General features: G+C 54.9%; 1 protein-coding gene across 2 annotated transcripts in view; it reads right to left on the reverse strand.

The window, feature by feature from the left end:
* The window catches only part of PLEKHG4 (pleckstrin homology and RhoGEF domain containing G4), an 80,510-nt gene extending 68,279 nt beyond the window's left edge, over window positions 1-12,231 (reverse strand). Inside the window, exon 1 of one of the 2 annotated variants that reach the window (XM_048959074.1) lies at window positions 11,967-12,231. In XM_048959074.1, coding sequence (XP_048815031.1) covers window positions 11,967-12,173 — 207 coding nt within the window. In that variant the 5' untranslated portion in view covers window positions 12,174-12,231. Of the gene's footprint in view, window positions 1-7,087; window positions 7,774-11,966 lie in introns of those variants that run through there. The other variant, XM_048959076.1, reaches the window with a different exon arrangement.
* Between the last annotated feature and the right edge of the window lie 5,281 nt (window positions 12,232-17,512).

The following is a 17,512-nucleotide window of genomic DNA, read 5'->3' on the forward strand; positions in this document are numbered from 1 at the left end:
CAGCCGCTCGGCACAGACGCAAACAGGATTGCTTTCCAACCAAGCCAGAGAGCATCTCCCTGAGCAAAATAAAAAACCAAGGCTTGGGACTCAAATGTTTCTTTGTAAATAGCACAGGAGGCCCATGAACTCCTGCACGCTGCCGCCACACCTCCCAAAAGAGAACCAGGCTTTAAAAATAACTGCTCCATAAATCAAAGCTCTAAATAAAGCCCAGGTTAAGGTCACGTCCGGCCACGGCAGCTTTCACCACACCGCAGCTGGGAGCTGGTTGATGTTACAGCTCTGCTCCAGGGACCCATCTACCTCTTCTTGTGCAAGCAGCTGCTGCAGCATGTGAGGAGCCTGCCAGGAGGCATCTGGAGCAAGCAGGAGCTCCTCAGCCCTTTCTGGATGCCTTAGTGGCCAGGAAGAGGGCTCTAGCTACTGGGAGCTCCTGCCATCCTGCAATTCAAGTTGGACAGCAGGAAAGATCTCCTCTCTGGAAGAGCAGTGATGCAGTGGCACAGCTGCCCAGGGAGGTGGGGGAGTCACCGTCCCTGGAGATGTCCCAGAGCCGTGGGAATATGGCACTGAGGGACGTGGGCAGTGGGCACGGTGGGGTGGGGTTGGGTTTGGGGATCTGAGAGCTCTTTTCCAACCTTAATGACTCTATGATTTCCTTCTGACTCAAGTTCTTTCTCTTTGGGACCTACTGCTCACCAGTCAGGGCTGAGTGCAGAAGATCTCCTTTCAGTTTTGGAAAAGAAGTCAGCCTGCCAGGGATAAGAGAGATGAATGCCAAGGGTACACATCAGGAAGGTGCCTAGGATGGAAGCTCAGGTGGCGCAGGACAGTGCGGCATCCCTTCCCTGCACAGACCTGCACTGCTCTAGCCACCCGGAGCCACCATTCCCTATAATTCACTTGACCACCTTGGATGGAAGCCAGCATTGTGCTCAAGAACACTCGCCTACAAAAAGTCCTGAACAAAGACAACACGAAGAAGAGGCACAAATCTTCCCTGCTGACAGCCCAGATGCTGTCTGAAGGCTCCTAAAAGTTCTCGGCAAGCCCAGGACTTATGGCAGACAGCACTCCTTTCTGACAGGCCGGACCGGCCCATGCCACATGCTGAGGCATACATCTGGCAGCAGGAACTGAGGATCTGCAGCTTTGGCAGGGTGAGCATCCAGCCTCCAAACGTCGCCTGCATGTGGCCCCCGGCCAGGTTTGGGGACTGGGGGAAGGGAGCCCCAGGCAGGCTGTGCAGGGCCGGGTCACTCTGCCAATACAGGCTGCCGTGCTGCGCCGCTTGGCTGGGGCTGCTGGGCTCTCAGTTGACGTGAGAAACCTCATTTCCAGTAAAAACAGATCTCTGGGCTTTCCACGAACCCTTTCCACTTTCTGACAGCAAGCTTAAAGCCAGGCTGCTTTTCCTTTGGGGGGAAAAAAGAAAAGAAAAGAGATATTTCTGTGTTCAAAAAGGTCTCCAGCTAAAAGCAAGGCTTGTTTTTCTGACAAAATCTGAGATTTCCCACTCCCTTTCTGCAGGGAGGAGAACCCTCCCATCCCCATTTCCTGAGCAGCTCTAATCGCAGCGGCAATGAGTTCAAGAGAGGAAAATCTTCCCAGCACAAGTGCCAGCTCCCCCGGCTGGGAGGCTCGGGGGGGAGGCTGGGAGCAGAGCGCTGGCTGCAGCACCCCGCCTGCTTTGGGGTGGTTGGGCCTAAAGAGCCCTGCTTACTGAGAGATGAGGCTGGAATTCACACCGCTGTCCTGCGAGATACCCGCCAATGGCTCTACCTGCTCTGCGGCTGAGCTCTGAGGGTTTGTCAGGGAGAAGCAGCCCAGCAGCGAGCCGTGCTCCAGCACAAGGCTCTGACAAGCCGGCTTCGTGCACAGGCTGTGCCTCCACCGGCCCCTCCGGCCTCGCAGGGAGTGGTGCTCTGGGAATCATTTCCAGATGCCTCCCTGCTCCCCAGCCCTTCCCTGGGCCGGCGCGGCCGCCAAAGCAGCTCCTACTGGGCAGCCGCGCAGGATTAGCATTCCAGGCGCTGCAGGAAAACAAGCGCTTGGAAGCGATTAACTCATGATCTCTTGTTTAATTAAACAAAGGGGGAAAAAATGATGTATTTGCTTTTCGGCTCGGAGGTCCCGCTTCTGCGCATGCGGGAGGCTGGGAGCGAAAGGCAGGGCAGCCCCGCAGCCTGCGTTGGTTTGCACTCAGTGGGGACGTCCTGAGCAGCTTTGGGAGCAGCGCAAGCCTCCCAGACACAGCACTCAGCACATCCTCCTCAGAGAATTCCCTCTTCTCCAGCCTTTCCTTTAGGTTTCCCCAGTACCACACAACACTGCCCGCAGCCCCCATCTGTCCACGCAACACCCAGCACATCACAAGAGCTGCTGACAACTGCACAGCAGGTGAGGGTGGCCAAACACAGACCCACAGCCCGAGCGAGACCTCTGCCAGCCTACTGGAGATAAGCTCCTCCTCACAGGCTGCCCCCTATTAGCTACAGCTCAGGGGGTCAGACAGGTGTTTAAAGAGCATCTGAGAAAGCAGAGCCCTGTGCTGCAGCAGACGTGCCCAGCTGACACAGGGGCCTGCATGCGGGTGAGAAGAGCTGTGCGAGCACCAACACCATACAGCTGGGAACCAGCTTACCTTGCTTTAGTTCAATCAAGGGATTAGGTCCCTAATCTGAAATAACTGTCTAAGCACCGATTTATTTTTTTTTAAACATCATTGGCATAGCTCTAACCGTGCAATTAATTACTGGAGCTGTAATCAGCGTGACACAAAGCCCTGGGCACTTTGGTAACACCCTTCCCAGCAATGGACTGATGCTGGCTGCGCCTGCATTTGCCTGTCACCTCCTTGAGGCCCCAGGACAGAGCTGCACAAGCTCCCCAGGCTCGCTGAGCAGCCAGCACCACGTGCTTGTGCTCCAGCCAGGGCTCACAGCATTCAGAGTGCCACCCGAGCCAGGAACTTCCACTTCTACACAGCCCAAACACTGGCACCTTACAACGTAAGAAAGTGCCTGTTCTTTCCAGTCTCTTCCAGTAGATGACTTTAAGAAAAATAAATCACCCTGTTCACTACCACGTTCAGCTGCCTTCATCATCCTTCAGCCAGGAGCATCAGACCCTAACCCACATATCATGCTCAGACACCCATCTGCGAGCACCTCCCAGCAGATGGGCAGCCTCCTGCGCTCCAGGAGAAAATGATAATCCTACAGAGGACAGCTGACAAGTACCAGGAATGATCTTCACAGGGTCACCATTTAGGTTATTGCTTCAGCACCAGCTGTAAGGCTGCAGCCAGATCCCTTTATCAAGGTGCCCGAGCTGCTGGGACAGGATCCCAAGGGCAGATTTTTCAACCTGCATAAGTGAGGGTTGGATGTCTGAGTGCCTCTAAGAAAAGAACACGAGTTAAATGAGTTCCCAGACTTAATGCAGGAGCCAGATAACACTCCATGGTCTCAGCATCCCGGAACAGATGAGCCACGGCTCCTTTTGGTCTCAAACACCCCATCTCACCACATTCTTGTGAAATACAAGTCCTCCTACATCAAGGAGGGGGGGGAAAAAAAAAAGCATTCTGAAGCCAGAGCAGCAATTCCAGCAGGGTTGGCTGTTCATAGGAGAAAACTGAGTGTGCAGGGGCTCTTCCTTGGAGGAGCAAATCCCTGCATGCCTTTGACTTGAGCAGTGGCAGATCAGGTGCCGGCGTGCACCTTACCTCCAAGGACGGACAGAAGGTCAGGGCAGGCAGCCCAGGGACACCACAGACCCTGCCTGGATAAACATACCTGCTCCAGCGAGCTACATTTGCTCCAAGGCTCTCAGAGCTGGCTGGGAAATAGAGGCAATGCATGTTGTGCACTGAAGCTCTCCCGCCCCTGAGCAGCCAAGCCTGGGGCTTAGAGCTGGACGGAAACATTTCCCCTGTATTCAGATAAAGCCCTGAACGAGTGCCTCCTGGAGAGCTAAGTACATCAGTCATAAATGCAGCGCATTGCTTTTACTAAATGCCCGAGTCAGATAGGGGTAAACACAGGGCTTTTAAAGCTACTCCCTTTATGGCTCTTTTTTAAATAGAAAAGTCTCACGTGTCCCATTATTTCCATACATATCAAAGAAGGGTGGAGATTTAACTAGCGATTTCTAAAAGACATCTTTGTGCACAGAAGGGATGTGTGCCAAAACGTGGGTGGTTATAAGCCCAAACACAAAGGGGAATACATCCACAGGCATTTTTCCCCTTGATCCATTAAGGGTCTGCATACCAGCCTGCCGAGCGGATGAGAAGGACCTTGTTCAAAAGGTAAATGTATTCTGAAAGATGACAACGGGCAGCAAAGAACCCACATCCTTTCACCATATCTGAGGCTCAGGCTTCTCCAGCTTCTCCTTCCCATGCCAGGCAAGCCACCGCCTGGCCACAGCATCTCGTCCTACCAAGGCTGACCACAAGGCCCAATGGAGGTCGCTTTCCATCACATCCCCCCACACCCTAGAGGAGCCCGTCTGTCCTCAGCTGGTCCCATTCCTCTCCACCTGAGCCCTTTGGTTCCACCCAACCAATGGCTGTGGCCTGGGCCAGGGCATCACCCTGGGCATCCCAGACTGACAGCAAGACGTTCAATCTAAGCAGACAGGAGGATTTTCAGGATTTTTCCGTGCTACTTTGACTTGATATTTCAGCTTGGCATCCAGCGGTGCAAGAAAACAGGATGTGCATGAAACCCAGCAGGAGCGCTTAGCCCAGGAAATGCCCAATCTTTTGTTCTTTTTGTGTTTTACTGAAAGACCAAACCAGCCAACGGGGACATGGGCAATTCATTCGTGACCCAGAGCTGCTAGGCAGGTGTCACGCATGGTGCAGACGCACGGCCCCGAGCATCCCGCCATACAAGCAGGGCATCCCCTTTTATGTCACCACGTCTTCTGAGCACCAGGAGGAGGTCTGTTTTAGCAATGGCCTTTCCTTATAGAACCACGGCCGGTGTAGCAGCCACAAAGGCAGTGCTATTCACTCTGAGTGTGCCTCTCCCATGGCATATTTGGAAAGCCAGCACCTCCAGAGCCTGCGACCACAAGGCAGCCCTGCCCTCCTGACAGCTTACAGACTGCCAGCGACAGCTCAAAGAGCAGCCAGGAGAGCTTTCCCTCCTCAGTGCCCACGTGGAGCCAGATTAACCTCCTCCCTGCAGCTGGACCTTGTTCCTACAGGACTGTGGCCACAGAGGCTGTTGGCTGCAGGCTGCCAATTCTCAGAAAAGAAGTGCTGACACTCAGGGCATGTTCCCCTGTGGAAACCTGCAGCATCTCACCAGAAACGCCTGATGCCTTGCATCCCCCTGTTAGAAGAGCAGGTTCTGTGATTGCTGGGTGCAGCAATCTGTGTGGGTGCAGCTGGTCTGGCACCTGCAGACTCATTATTTTCATTGCTGCAAGGAATCTTTTGGCACTGCAGCAAGGGGAGCACGGTCACCTTCCCAGCACAGATGTCCACCCAGAGAGGACAGCTTTCAGACCACTTCCAATGCTCAGGATTACGCCTCTGGGCTCTGTCTGCGTTCCAAAAAATCTCGCTCATTGCTTTGGCACAGAAATAAAGAAAGAAAATCCCAAACACTTAAAGTTCTTTGCGATTCCCAGACTCATTTCCTTCCCACTCCAGAAGACATAAGGGCAGGATGACACAAAGACCATCCTTTCTGATCCTCCTCTCTCCTCAGCACAGAGGTGCCAACTGAACTCATCTGCAGGAAGACACCAGCATTTGCATAAGTTGGGCTATACCCAGCAACCACTGGAAAGCAGCAATCGTCCTATCAAGGCAGAGGAGCAGCCTCGTAAAGCACCCTGAGCAGCTTCCCAGGGATGAAGCCATCCTCAGCCTGGAGGGCAGGGCTTTGCCTTTAGCCAACCTCCTCAGGAGTGGAGTTTTGCACTTGCTTGGGTGGCAGCTGCTCCTCAGAAGAAGCAAAGCTGGGGCACTGTGGCTCAGCCATGGGCCCTGACCACCTCCTGTGCCCCAGCCAGCAGGCAGGGTAAAGCCCAGTCCCTCTCCCATGGCAGAGTGATCGTTACTGGAGAGCGTGAGCAGATCTCCAGCTGTGAAAGCCACGATGTGATGAGGTTTCACAGTTGTGAAAGCCAGTTCTGGGGGAAGCGGGCACCTCTGCCCAAAGGTATCTTGCCCGTTTGATGCTTTAGGCACCCATCAGCTACATAGGAGAGTGCATTTTGTATCACACTGATACAAAGAGTCACCTGCCTCAGAGCTGGGCAGCCCCCAGCAGGAGCTGAGCCTCCAAGAGTCCCACAGGCCAACCCACATCCATTGAGATCCAGATCTTTCGCCTACAGGGTTTGGTTGGTTCACCAGTACACCAGAAGCTCAAGTCCAATGGAACAGCTTGTGGCTGCAGGAAAGGCCAGGAGAGCAGTGGTGTCTTTGGCAGAGGAGATGCAGGAAGCCAAGATGCAGGCCAAGGGAAGAGATGCAGGCCTGTCAGCTCAGCTGGCTGCAGAAACCAGGAGTTGGGCAACTCATCTTTTGATGCAAGCCCAGAAGCTGGACTGCAGTAGCCAAGCAGCAACTCAAGCAAACAAAGCACCAGGAGACAGTCTGGTCCCTGATCTCTGACCCTTATAGGTGTCTGGCATGGCCAGGCACAAGGCTGTCCCACAGGCACTCCCAGGTATAGATGAGGTGCTCTGCTGCCCGGCTGGTTTCTCAGCACATTCTCCAAGTGTGCAGTGCCAGCTCTGGGCAGGGGAAAAGGAGCCCTGCCCTTCCCCAGGCTCTGCAGAGGGGCAGTGCCCACAGCAGGACGCCAACTCCAGCCCCACATCCAAGCGGTGTGCCTGCTCTGCTCCATCCCAGCCTGTTGCTGCAGGGCCCTGAGCAGCACGCCATGGGGAAATCGGTGCCAACAAGAGCTCCGAGTCCCCGCAGCCACCCCAGGGCTGGCACCCAAATAACGGGAAGCACGGGAGCACCGCTTCCCACCTCCGGCATCACCCCATCACAGCTCCATCCCGCACAGCCCTGCTCCAAAGCCCTCCGCAGCGATTTCCTTACCATGTTCCCGGCCTCCTTTTTCCCCCCCCTCACTTCCAAAAGTGGCTTTTTTTCTCTTTTTCCTCCATGTGTGCGACGGGGCGTCTCCTCTCTCCCCTCCGACGTGAACCACTGAAGCACTTTGAGTCCTGGACTGTAATCCAAGCCCTCGCCGCCCCCAGCACAGCTCCAACTAATCTAACTCATGACACTACGGAGCAGGGGACCTCCAAGGTTTCTCTGACAGCCAACCCCGGTGCTCGGCGGTGGAGGGACATGGCGTGGGGTGCTGCCTCCCCCTGCCCCGCTGACCGATCCCTACGGCATCGCTGCTCCCCGCGCGTCCTTTGCCCGCTCGGCAGGGATGCTCCGTGCCACAGAGCTGCTATCGCCTGGGAAGATCCGAAGAGCTGCTGGAGGAAAGCAGGTCCACCGCAGACATCCCACGGAGGTGGCCAGCTTCTCAGGGAGCTTTCCAGCGAAAGTTTTCTCCCCCGCACTCCTCTTGGCTTTGTAAGTTCAGGGAGGATTCTCCGCTCTGCAAGATGCCGAGGAAGCGCTGAGGGTTGGGCAAAACCACCGAGAAATAAGCAGAGAGCACTGAGAAAAAGCTGTTTTCTCGAACTTCTGGGAAGGGAAACGAGAGAGGCAGTGACCGCTTCAGGCAGCGGCAACAAACTGCATTGGGATCAGGCGAGAAGCAGAGACCTCGCCCCCTCCCAAAGGAGGAAGTAATTTAACATGGCAAGTTTCTCCACCCCTCCATTAATTGTTTAAGATGGCCGGGGGCCAAAATACTGCCCCTGAGATCTGGGAAGGTCACAGAGCAGGCAGGCAGCAGCCTCCAGAAGCAATAACGGGAAAGGGCAGAGCCGGCGAGGGGGAGGCAGGTGCCGGCGCCACAGGACCCCCAGGAGAAGCTCTGGGGACGGGGCGTGGGGCCGGGCTGCAGGATTTGGGGTGGCATGGACCTTGCTAGGGACGGACCTCCAAGTCTGGAGGCCAGGGTGCTGGCACCCTGCTGCTGGTGACGGTGAGACAGAGCAGTGCATGCCAGGGGGAAGGGAGATTCAGACCTACTGCAAGAGGGACCGTGGTCCTCGCAGGGACAGGCTCAGCAAGCTGGGTAGCAGCCGTTGCTGCTAAAGCCTCTGCTGCTCCAGCCAAGGGCAGCAAGGGTGGATGACTGTCCCTGCAGGAGTTCACCTTGCTTTCCTTAAGCAGAAAGAGAGGCCCTCCTAGATGGGATGCAACAGCAGAGCAGAGCAGCTGTATCACTGTTCAGCACTTATCTTCTGAAGTCCTTGCTGGCACAGCCTTTCCCACGGCCGTCTGTGCCTCCTCGCCTCCTCCTTGCAGCAGTTTCCCACTGCATGGACCTCCTGCCCACACCAAACGAGGTCAGGCTGGGCGAAGGACAGCATCCCCAATATGCAGAGAGGATCACAACCAACCACCGGTTGTTACCGTCCCCAGCATCCTAAGAGGAATCTATAATCCTGCCTCTGTGTGCAGAGAGCCTTTCCCTCCTTGTCAAATTCACAGCGGAAGGATGAGGAAACTTCCCTAGCAGAGCCTCTGAGTGCAGACTTCAGTGTCTGCACAAGGCTACATTTGCAAGCCAGCTTTGCCCTTCATTTATTCCCCAAAGAACATCTCTCAGCTCACAACCACAGCTCCAGCAGGTGCTGGAAGCATCCCCATGGGCCGTCCCCACACTGAGAAAGGCAGCAGAGAGTGATGTCTGTGCAGGACACGTGGCATCCAGCTGGCTGTGACAAGTGCTAGCAAAGATGCTGAGCTGTTCTACTAACAGCTCCAGGAGAGCAGCTATCAGCTCTTCTCAACCCTGGGAGCACAAAGTTGGCTTTTCCTGCAGCCCCAGTCAGCAGCAGGATTAAGGATTATCAAACACCTAACTGCAGCTCTTTGAGAGTCAGGCAGAGAAGGGGGGCAGCGTTGAGGGCTGTGTAGGAGTTTGCAGCATCCCCATAAGCACAGACAAGGAGGGCACAATGTAAATGCGCACACACACACACCCCAAATCCAGTTTCCCTCACATTTTCCACCTCTATGACCAGGTACAGAGCCAGGTGCTATCCAGACCATCAGCCAGCACTTGCCACCCCAGTGCTACTCATACTATGCAGTCATTAGCACGTGATTTTTGAAGTGCAGCAGATGTCTTAGCCACAGATATGACAACAGAGAGCTCTCTGCAAGTTCCCAGGCCAACACCACATGAAATTCAATGGTTGTATATGCAAAACCAGCAAGGGAAGAGGCTGCCTAACAGGAGAGCAGCTCAGCATCTTCCCCCATCCCAGGCTCTGCCCATCGCAGCCAACGGCAGTGATGTGATTTCCTGCGCCCTGCTGCAGGGAACATCATGGTGCTGTTTACTCTTGGCTGGATCCTAATATAGATAATTTTTTTTTTTTTTTTTAACTGCAAAGCAGCCTCTCCCTCGTCTGCTGCATCAGAGATCTGTTTCTTCCACCAGCACATGGCAGCCAGCTGCAGCCAGCACTCCAGTGGGTGTTGAACAGCCCCTCGAGTGTGGTGCACAACAATGCCACGCTTGTTCCCCAGCACAGGCTCGTACTGTCTCCTTGCAGAGCAGCTCCTCACTCTTACACGAGCCCCGTGGTTTTCTCGGGTTGAATATTAATTGCTGATGCCAGCGCAGAAGTCTGCTGTCAGCCAGGAAGGGGTGAGGAAGTGGCCAGGAGCCCCTGGCACCGAACAGCCTGCCCAAAGCATTGCAGGGCCAAGCACGCAGATCCAGGTCCTTTGCACAGAGCCACAGGCAGTTTTACATCGAGGGAACCACTCTGGCATGTGGTGGTGGGGTCCTGCTGGACGCTTCCCCTTTTCTGGAGCTGGGTTCTGGAGCTGCACTGCTATCAAAGTGCCTGCTGAGGCCCCAGGCAGACAGGAAGAGAGCACAGGCAGTCGCTCTGCTTCGAGCCCCTGCTATTAGAGGTCTACTTCTCAGCTGTGCAAAGCAGGGAGAGCTCAGTACTGTTACCAACAGGACTCAGCTGTTCTGGAGGAGACACAGATGTTTTGGATGACAGATAAGGACATCTTCTGACCTAGGGGAAGTTGTGCAATGAAAGCTAGACAGTCTCCCTCCAGCAGCCAGCAGCTCACAGCAAAACACCCCATGCACTCCACATTGACTCAGCACCAACAGCAGTGTTATGCTCAGCACCAGGAGTTTCCCATGTCTATGGGCACCTCTGGGGACAAGGAGAACCTAGGAGCAGGTGGTGGCAAACCAGATGACTCTAAATCCAATTCCATGCATCTGCTGCACCAAGGCTCTCCGCCACCTCCCACGTCCACACACATGGCTGTGCAGATGTCCCACGGATTAAGCTGTGCTCTCAAAATACAGCTTCACCATGTTATGATCCCAGCAAGCCACCTACTGTGAACCCCATCAGCATGCAGGGACATGGGAAGCCACCAAGAAGCAGCGTCAGATCCTGCAGGTGCCTTAGGTCCAGTGATGGATGCTTACTTGAAATAGGTTTAGTGAAAGGAAACAAGTGCTGCAAGCAGCCCTCAGCACCAACAACACTGCAGGACTGAGCTAGTCCTTTCCCCATTAGGAACACAAGAGAGAGTGAAATGCAGCTTAATAATATTTAAACCTTTATTTCAGATCACAAAAAGGCCTTGGTTTCACAAGAGTACCTCTTGGTTTAACTAATTAATTTGATAATCCTCTATTTGGAATCCTCAAGAGACATTCAGCCTTGAAAGCAAGTAATTACCTCTAAGTGGCAACCTCTTTGTGAGGCCCAGCCTGATCAGGAAAAAAGTGTCTTAAGCCAGAAATATAATCACTGTGTGATTTCCCAGAAGGAGTGGATAAGAGGCAACATAACAACAGCTGGTCACACTCGCAACCTCAAGACACAAGAGCCACTCAATTACCAGGTCTCCAGTTTGCACTTCAAGAAGCCATTCAGTGCCACACACAAACCTGGCATGCAGGCAACCACCAGGAAGCTTTACAGGAGATGATTTGTATTTCTTGGCTGCTTCAGACCCCACCGCCATCTCTGTTTAGATAAGGGCAGACAGGCTTTCTCCGAAGAGCAGCCTGAAAGCGACCCACCTCTCTCCAGATCTCACAAGTTTAGTAGCATGGAACAGTCATCTGTTTACCTACCCATGCTAACCAGCCCTGCTGGCAGCGGTGCTGTGTGATATTCAATCCCAGCAGTGCATGTTTACTCTACTCTCAGATTGCTCAGCTCAAACCTAGACATGCCCATGGGCACCTCACCCTTCCCAGCCCAGCCTGGCAGGGCTGTGTCCCCCACACATGGAGCACAGGGGTTCTCGGCTTCTATCAAACAGGGTCCTTGGTCACTGTTGCCAGGGCCCACTCCTCTTTCCAGGTTTGTGTGACAGAGCACAGCTTGGAAGGATGGATGCCCTCCACCCCACGCTTCTGAACCACCGGCTCTTATGTCACTGCCCTGCGTCCAGCTCACATGAGCACCTTCAACACGAGAAGCAGACTGAGCCCTCACCAAGGCACCCAGGAGGTGCCGAGCAACAAGAGAAATAGGCAAGCACTGAGACACACACTTCTGGGCATCCCAAAAGTGATTCAAAATGCAGTTATACCCAGCTATGGAGGGAAGGATTCCAGCTGTAACACCTGCTTCAGAGAAGGAGGGATCCACCAACAACCGCTGACTTGTGCCCACCGCAGCTTGGGTGCTCAGTGGGGTCAGCACCAGGGGCTACCCAGTACCCCAAGAGCACAAGACCACAATACTTCCATCAACCTGCTCCAGGAACTCTGACCCCATGGATTACCATCCCTAAAGGACGAGCATCCTGCCCCAGCCCCCCTCACAAACCCCTCACTTACATCCAGCACTTGTAGAGCAGCCTGCACCCAGCAGATCCCAGCAGATCCTGCAAACCATTCTCCCATGGCAGAGCCTCTCTGAAGAGAAGGAAAGCTCTCACCTCCCTGCAGTCTGCTCCTCCAGAGCAGAGGGAGAAGCAGCTGGGTTAGATCTGCACTCACTGAGGCAAAGCAATCGCCCCAAGGTGCAGCTCCAGCTGTGGGCATGTAATCAGTGCTTTACAGAGCTGCATGGGCGTTCCCTGAGACCAGCTCTAACTCTGCCTGTGTTCAGCTGGGCTCAGCACTGGCTGCTTAACACATGCCAGTCCAACCACTGGTCCTCCAGGTGCTTCCTACAGCACTCTTAATCCTGCTGTTATTCCTAGCAGAGGAACAACAAGCTCCTCAGTGCAGGTGTGGGCTTTGCCTTCCTCCAGCCTTACCAGCTTATGCTGAAGTCAGAGATCTAGTTCCTCTGTCTCAGCCTCAACTGAGGAGCTCCACAAGGCTTGAGGTTGAAACAACTTAGCAGCAGGCGTGCAGCAGTTGTTGGGGGGTCAGGGTCTTCTCCCCAAGGAAGTTTGTGCTGACTACATCTCCAGAGTGCAGAAGGAGATGGGAAGGCTCCTTGGGCACCCGCCTGCTCCGGGTTGTATATAGCTGGCATTTAGAGGAGCGAACCCTGGGGAATGCCTGCAGCAGGACACACAGCAGGGAGCCACAGCAGAGGGACATGGGGCACGGTGGGCTCCTGGAAGAGGTCATGGGTGCTACACCAGAAGATCTCTGCTTTCCACATAAAGCACTTCCCTGGCACCAGAGCTAAAGAGCACTACTAAGTTAGTAAATAAAGCTTGAGATAGGTGAAGGAAGGGGACTCGTGCCCCTGCCCTCCTTATCATTGGTCTCTCCCCCTTTCCTCTCGTCTCTTCTCCATCATACCTGCTCTGCTTATGGATCTCTGCTCCCACATCATTTTAGATTGGAGCTGAAGAAGACGTTCTTTACGCTCAGGGCAGTGAGGCAGTGGCACTGGCTGCACAGAGAGCTGGTGCTGCCCCATCCTTGCAGACAGAGAATGGGGCTCTGAGCACTGATGGAGCTGTGGGTGTCCCTGCTCAGTGCAGGCAGTGCGAGCAGAGGGCGTTTAAGGTCCCTTCCAGTGCCAAGGATTCTGTGATGATGATTCTCTGATGGGAGCACAGTACGGCCAGTGAGGGAAGGGACCAGGAGGCTCAGATGTGGCAGAGATCGATCACGTTATACTGGGGGCCTCCAGGAAAGCCGGGTTATGGGTGGCTGTGAGACTGATACTCCACCTATCCCTGGACTGTCCTGTGCAGACACCTCCTCCACACCAAGTCCAAGGAGCGGAGTGAGCAGCAGGCCAACACACAGCAGCCAACACACAGCACTGCCAGGACGGCTGCCCCGCACGCCTTCTGCAACCACATGGAGCCCGCGATGCCCCCGGCGCACCATTTCCCAACCCTCTGCTCACAACCCACGTAAGACTACATGTAGACATCCGCACATCCACCCAGCAGTAGAGGCCCAGCCGCCATCTTGCCCCGCTTCAGACAGGCCGCATCCCCGGCCTCGCGTGGAGGCAGCAGCCCGGGATGAGGCCGCGGTCCGGGGCGACACCTGCCGGCCGTGCCGGGGCTTCGGCCGGGGCCTGCTCGGGGCCGAGGGCTGGGCCCAAAACCGGCCCCTCCTTCCCACACAGCTCCCGGGGGGAACCAGCCTCCTTTCTCCCACCCCTGTGCCCTGCGGGGCCGCATTGATCCCGGCTGCCCACCCGCCCGCCTCAACACAGAGGCCCTATGCAATTAGGCTGGTGGGTGTTAATTAGAATCACAGGTCAGCAGCGCAGACAGAGGCAGCCAGGCTGACCTAGGGCTGTGTGCAGGGCAGTTTCTTGTCAAGCAGCGCAGCAGGGGAGCTGCCTGTAATTAAATGAGGAATGGTAATTAGTTTATTTGCTGCTGACCTTGTGCACGGCCCCTCCTGCCGGCACCTCATAGACTCGAATCATAGAATCATTAAGGGTGGAAAAGACCAATACGATCCTCAAGCCCAACCCCAGCAGCCCACTCCCACCATGCCCACTGCCCACATCACAGAATCACAGAATGGCCAGGGTTGGAAGGGACCTCAAGGATCACGAAGCTCCAACCCCCTGCCTCATGCAGGGCCACCAACCTCCCCATTTCATAGCAGCCCAGGCTGCCCAGGGCCCCATCCAACCTGGCCTTGAACACCTCCAGGGATGGACGGGGCATCACAGCCTCTCTGGGCAGCTGTTCCAGCACCTCACCGCTCTCATAGTACAGAACTTCCCCCTGACATCTAACCTAAATCTTCCCTCCCTCAACTTCAAACCATTTCCCACATCCCTCAGTGCCACATCCCCACAGCTCTGGGACACCTCCAGGGATGGGGACTCCCCCACCTCCCTGGGCAGCTGTGCCAGCATTCTGTCAGAGAAGGAATTGCTCCCAGTACCCAACCTGACCCTTCCCTGGTGCAAATCAAGGCCATCACTCTCATCACTGTCACCTGGAAGCAGAGATTGACCTACTCCCCCTGCTCTGCCCCAACCCTATAGTGATGCAGGAGGGTATTGTGACAGAAGTGCAGGACCCCACACTCGGTCTTGTTGGAACTCACACAGTTGGCCTCAGCCCAGTGATCCAGCACATCCGTATTCCTCTGCAGGGCCTTCCTACCCTCAGGCAGTTGATCACTTTCTCCTAACGTGGTGTCATCTACAAACTTACTGAGGGTGCACTTAGTCTCCTCATCCAGATCATCAGTAAAGATATTAAACAGGACTGGCCCAGTCCTGATCTCTGGGGAACACCACTCATGACTGGCCGCTGGCTGCATGTAACTCCATTCCCACCACGCTCTGATCCCAACCCTCCAGCCAGATTTTTACCCAGTGAAGAACACAGCAGTCCAAGCCACAGGCTGCCACTTTGCACATGAACTTTCTGCCTCTTCCTACCACAAAGTGCAAATAATCAGGTCTGTGGGCAGCTAGCCCACTCCCATCCTGCCTCCCAGTCAATACCTGGCACCCCACAGCTGCCCCATTTCTGGCCAAGCACAGCAGCACCTCAGGGGGCAGCGCGTGTGTGGAGGCTTTCGGCCCCTCCAAAGGTTTGGGGCGGTTTAGTCGCTTTTTGGTAAGTGAAGCCCCGTGTGGAGGTGGATTTGTAGACAAATCCAAGCCCAGTGAGGTAGCTGGTTGACTTTCTTTGCTCTTTATTGCACACTGTAATTTCCTGTTTGCTTCAAAAGCTATTCTTGCAAAGGAGAGAAAAAAAAAAAAAAGAAATCAAACACTTATAATAATTCTGCCTGTTCCTTAGCAGGAGAAAACAAAGATCAGAGCGAACCTCTCAGAGGTCACCAGCTAATTCTGCTATTTAGCCAACGCTTTCCCCAGACAATGCAGCCCTCCTGCAGCAGGCCGGCTAATCTGCTTACTCAGCCGGTGCTTTCAGCCCAGGAAAATAAAAGCTCGTGTTCCTAGAGTGGTCAGCTCCCAGGAGTCAGCCCCCACATCTCAGCATGAAGAAACACAGCACGTTCTGGGCCTGGGTATTTGCTTTCATTGTTTTCTTTTTGGATTACCTTCCCAAAGCTTTTGCTAGCAGGAGAAGGTTAAAAAAAAGCCACAGAAAATATTTCTATATGTGTGCGTGTATGCGGTAGATGAGATGGAATATCCTGGCTTAGGAGCTGGGGGTCTCTGGAAAAGCAAAGCTCTAACATGGGCTCCATCAACAGTGAGGGCTTAGTGGGGCTGCAGCAGGAGGAGGCCCATGCGTGTGCACTGACCACCCGAACACAGCAGAGCTCCAGTGGGCAAGAAGAAGAGGCACTTTGCCCCTTTTAAGCCCTGCTCCATGGCCCAGCTCCTGGGACATGCCACGAGCTTGGGACTACCAGTCCCACCACCTCCATGGGTACCACCTCCCCGCAGCATCCTCAGCTCCCACCCGCTCCAGCTCACCTGACACAGGTCCTGTTCACCTGCAGGGCAGCTGGGATGTGTGGCATGGGATGCCAGAAGGTGAGGTGAAAGGAACTTCGATGGTTTCTTCAGGGATCTTTGCCTTCCTTGTGGCTGTGGAGAAGATCACGACTTTAGGATCCAGGACATTCATGAAATCAAAGCCTCCACACGTCAGCATCCATCCTGGCTGCTTTTTAAGAGCCCCCAATGGCAGCAGCCTGGCCACGCAGTCCTCCAGAGCACGGAGTCCTACTGCTGTGTCTGCTCCTCCAGGCAAAAGCAGAGAAATCCAAACCACGCAGAGGGGTGTGGATCACCCCACCCAGCTCCTACTGGCCTGCAGATCCCACCGATCCTTCTGTCCTCAGCCCATCCACGCTGCAGCTCGCTCCCCTGCACACTGGGGCGCAAGGAGAGGGAAGCTCACTGCGAGAAGGCACGGGTGAGCCAAGGAACTGGCTTGACACGCGGCAGAGGGGTGCAGCACGAAGCACAAAGGCAGCAGCACTGCCGTCCTGGCTGCTCTGCCCTGGAACGCAGCATGGGAACCACTGCCCAGTGCAAATCTGTTCTTCATTATCCTCCCCGGCTGCTGATTGATGCCGGCTCAGTCACCGACGACGTGCTTTGTGGCCTGGGATGGCTCACATCCATCAGACAGGCAACTTTTTTGGGGGCTGGCATCCATCCCTCCAAGGTAATTCAGGAGTGACAGTGAGTCCTCACCTCCACAATAGGCTTTTGGTGAAGGCATGGGGCAGGGGTGGCTGCAGGAGAGAGGGGATGCGGTGGTGGCACCGGGGCAGCAGGATGCTTATCACAGATGGTGGCTGGTGGTGTGATGATGATGATGATGGTGAGTTACCACCGTGCCATCCTGTGTCACATCATTGGCAGGTTTGGGCACCAAGAGCTTGGTAGAGCTACGCAGTGACAGAAACACGGCTGGGGCAGGGAGGTCCCTGTGTAGACTGGGTAGATTGGGATGGGGTCTTCATGGAGCTTCTCCTTCACATCCTTTGAGCCTCCCAGAGCGGCCTCCAAGAAGTGGGGTTTGGTTGGGTCGCAACAGACCTGCTGCTTGGCCTGAAAATAGCTGCTGTGAAGTTGTGGCTGTGCAACTCCACAGGCAGAAGGCGGATACAGAACGGAACATGAAGGTAGCTCATTGCAAACAGGCCAGGGGGGAAGCCAGCTCCTTCCCATCTGCAACAGGATCCCACCCGGGGACATCAGCAATCCTGCAGAGCAGTGGAGGATCCTGTGTTGCAAATTGCATGTCCCACCACCTAGTAAAAGCCCTCCCCATCCTCTCCATCAGCATCCCATAACACCGACCAGAAGCAGCATATCATGGCTCCCCACGGCTTCTCTTGGCCCCAGGAAATGAGTTATACAGGAGGGTGGGAGCTGAGTGCCCACACGAGCAGTCAGGAGCAGAATGTAACAGTGAATGGACTGAGGTCCCGAAAATGTGCCCGCCCACATATGGTCAGCCTGAACACCCTGCCTGAATCCCTGTTTGCCTTCCCAC

The sequence above is a fragment of the Lagopus muta genome, chromosome 12, assembly GCF_023343835.1.
Source record: "Lagopus muta isolate bLagMut1 chromosome 12, bLagMut1 primary, whole genome shotgun sequence".
NCBI classification, from domain to species: Eukaryota; Metazoa; Chordata; class Aves; order Galliformes; family Phasianidae; genus Lagopus; species Lagopus muta.